This window comes from Montipora foliosa, chromosome 8 (genome assembly GCF_036669935.1).
Source record: "Montipora foliosa isolate CH-2021 chromosome 8, ASM3666993v2, whole genome shotgun sequence".
Taxonomy (NCBI): Eukaryota; Metazoa; Cnidaria; class Anthozoa; order Scleractinia; family Acroporidae; genus Montipora; species Montipora foliosa.
Genome location: NC_090876.1, coordinates 22859764 through 22862263, shown reverse-complemented (window position 1 = coordinate 22862263; position 2500 = coordinate 22859764). Strand labels below are relative to the sequence as shown.

Sequence of the window (2500 nt, the reverse complement as noted above, 5' to 3'; positions counted from 1 at the left end):
TGAGCGCGAAGAAATAGAAGTCAAGCACAAACAAAGGTAAGTGAAGTGTTCATGGCTTTGAGTTTGTCATACTTTGGAAGCGTCTGTGGCCAAGTCGAACGTCTGACTGCAGACCTGCGGTAGCCTGCGTAGCTGGCGCTATTAGGGACTTTACGGTCTACGACGCGGTAGTCAACGGCAACGTCACAAAACAACAATATCATTGGTTAAAAGAGGAAAAGTAATCGTGCTGCACGTGCGGCACGCATTTTAGCACAAATTCGTGCGCTACTCTGCACAACAACGACGTGAAATCACCAAATTTGAGGTTTGATGACAACGCGAGCGCACAAATGTTAGTCTATAATTCTCTATTTTTACTCTTGAAACCGCTCGTACCAATTTATTTTTAGGATACGTCGCCTACATTGTACGACGCGAACGAGATGGCCTCCTAACTGCGAGAAACTTACGATAGTACAAAGTTATAGTTTCAGGTGGCGTTTTCGTTGACGTCACCAGTCCCTACTGTTGGTGCGAGGAGCGGCAAAGCCGCGCAGCGAATGGGGACTGGGGCGCTGTGAATTCCGCGCCAACTGAACAATACCGCCAGCAACCCAGGCCACCGCCACGTTGATGTAGTAAACTAGTCCTCCGCGGGAATTAAATTCTATTCGCATGCAAATAAGCGTTTAATGTTTGAGCGAGGGGTTTTTTGACGATGAGTTCGGGCTTCCGAATTCAAAAGTTTTCAAATTCCTGGTACCTCGCTTTCGAGTCAGAAGAGGGCTTTAAGAACAAGAATTAAGTAAATGAATAGAGAGAACTGGGCCATTAATAGGTGACTGTTGAGAGCACACAGAGGTAATTATTTGGGTAGTCTTTCTGGTGCTTAATCGTAACAGTAGCCAAATCGGAAAGCGGGTAACAGAGACCGCGCCCGAAACGGTGCAGATAATCGAAATGTCCAAAGATTCGGCTGCATTTATTTTTACAGTTACTTTTTGTTTCATGCAGAACTTGGTATGATGTTATTGCAGTAAGATGAACTTAAACTCTTCTTTTAAGATTTGTACGTACATAATTTACAGTCACTGATTGCCATATCAAGAAGGTGGAATTGTCACGTGCATGTATTGAAAAATTATATATTTATGATGCGTGATCTGTTTCTGCTCATTTTGCAGGCGCGAAGAGAGACAGAAGAAGCATGATGAGATCAGAAAGAAATATGGTAAATTGGTTGTTCTTTTTTAAACGTGGTCCAGACCGTTTGAGTGGCATTCTTGTCTGAAGAGGGCGTTGTGTTGTATCTTAGCATGATATATGCATAAGGGAGAGGCTAAACTATCACCGATATTTTTAATATTAAAGTCCAACAATTTGGTGGCGTGAAAGCGCCTTTGGATGACATTCCATATTGGTCTCGCGCGGAACATGCATAGCGCCTGCAAAACGGGAAATGTTGGGTGATGAACACCTTTCGGTTTTGCTAGACCATAAATAACGAGTTGTGTTATATGGTTAGGATAACATTTGAGTGCCGTCATACAGTTCATAAGCCATCGTAAGATATAAGAATGATGAGGTAAGTTTATGAAGAAACGCTGGCGCTGCGTCGGTTAGGACTAAGCCCGGCGAAGAAGATATGGTTTTATCAAAAGGATTACTCGTAAGAAAGATTTGCGAGCTAACATTGCTAGCGTTAGCCAAGAGTCTACCTTTATCAAAGCATTTGGTAACACCAGACCTTGAAGCGTTTAATTCTGGTTCAGAGCTGGGGTTTGTTGAGTTTAAAATTTTCCTATTTGGATGTAACGTAGCTCGTCCATTTTCCCGCGCGTGCATCTTCCATCTAATTTTTGTCCATATTTGGGCATAAAATTGGTGTCCTAAAATTCCCAGCTTTGTTCCAAGGAAAAGAGGTGCAAGTTACACGCTTCAAGGTCGTGTGCTTCTGGTAAAACTAAGTCAAGTTCTTTTTAAAAATGACTTGATTTGCAAGACGTTTTTGCCGCAGCCTGCGTAGCAAGCGTTTCCAGCGGGCGAGGAGCGAACTCTTTTTTCGGCCGCGCGAGAATAATAGGGCGAGCGCAAAAAAAAAAAATGGAGGTGGGAGGAGAGGAGAAGGAAACGCTTGCGGACAAACCCCTTGATTTTGAAAACGGATTCTCTGATTGGCGCGGCTCGAATTTTTTGATTGATACCTCAGCCCCTCATGTCAAAATAATGTATTGCTCGTAGCAAGCGAATGAATCAGAGAAAGCAGTTCGCTTTCAGAGGGTCTCAATGGGGGGTACACGATTAAAAATTTCGCGATTTCACGGTGCACGCTTAATTTTTACATCAAATAATTGTTCAGAGCAACAAACAACACGGTTATCTGGACAAAATAATTCACGACACACGGTGAATTTTTTGGACGTTTCACGCCACACGCTTAACCCCATTGAGACCCTCCTTTCAGTGGACTGAAATCCATCGTGAGCGCGCGCATTTGAGCAACCCGGCACTTTCAAAT

General features: G+C 43.5%; 1 protein-coding gene across 1 annotated transcript in view; it reads left to right on the top strand.

Moving 5' to 3' along the window:
• The window catches only part of LOC138012674 (pituitary tumor-transforming gene 1 protein-interacting protein-like), a 20008-nt gene that overhangs the window by 13809 nt on the left and 3699 nt on the right, over positions 1-2500 (top strand). The window contains exons 5-6 of the mRNA XM_068859511.1: positions 1-36; positions 1167-1213. The exon at positions 1-36 is cut by the window's left edge and continues 30 nt beyond it. Of these exons, the coding sequence (XP_068715612.1) occupies positions 1-36; positions 1167-1213 (83 nt within the window). The remainder of the gene's footprint in view (positions 37-1166; positions 1214-2500) is intronic.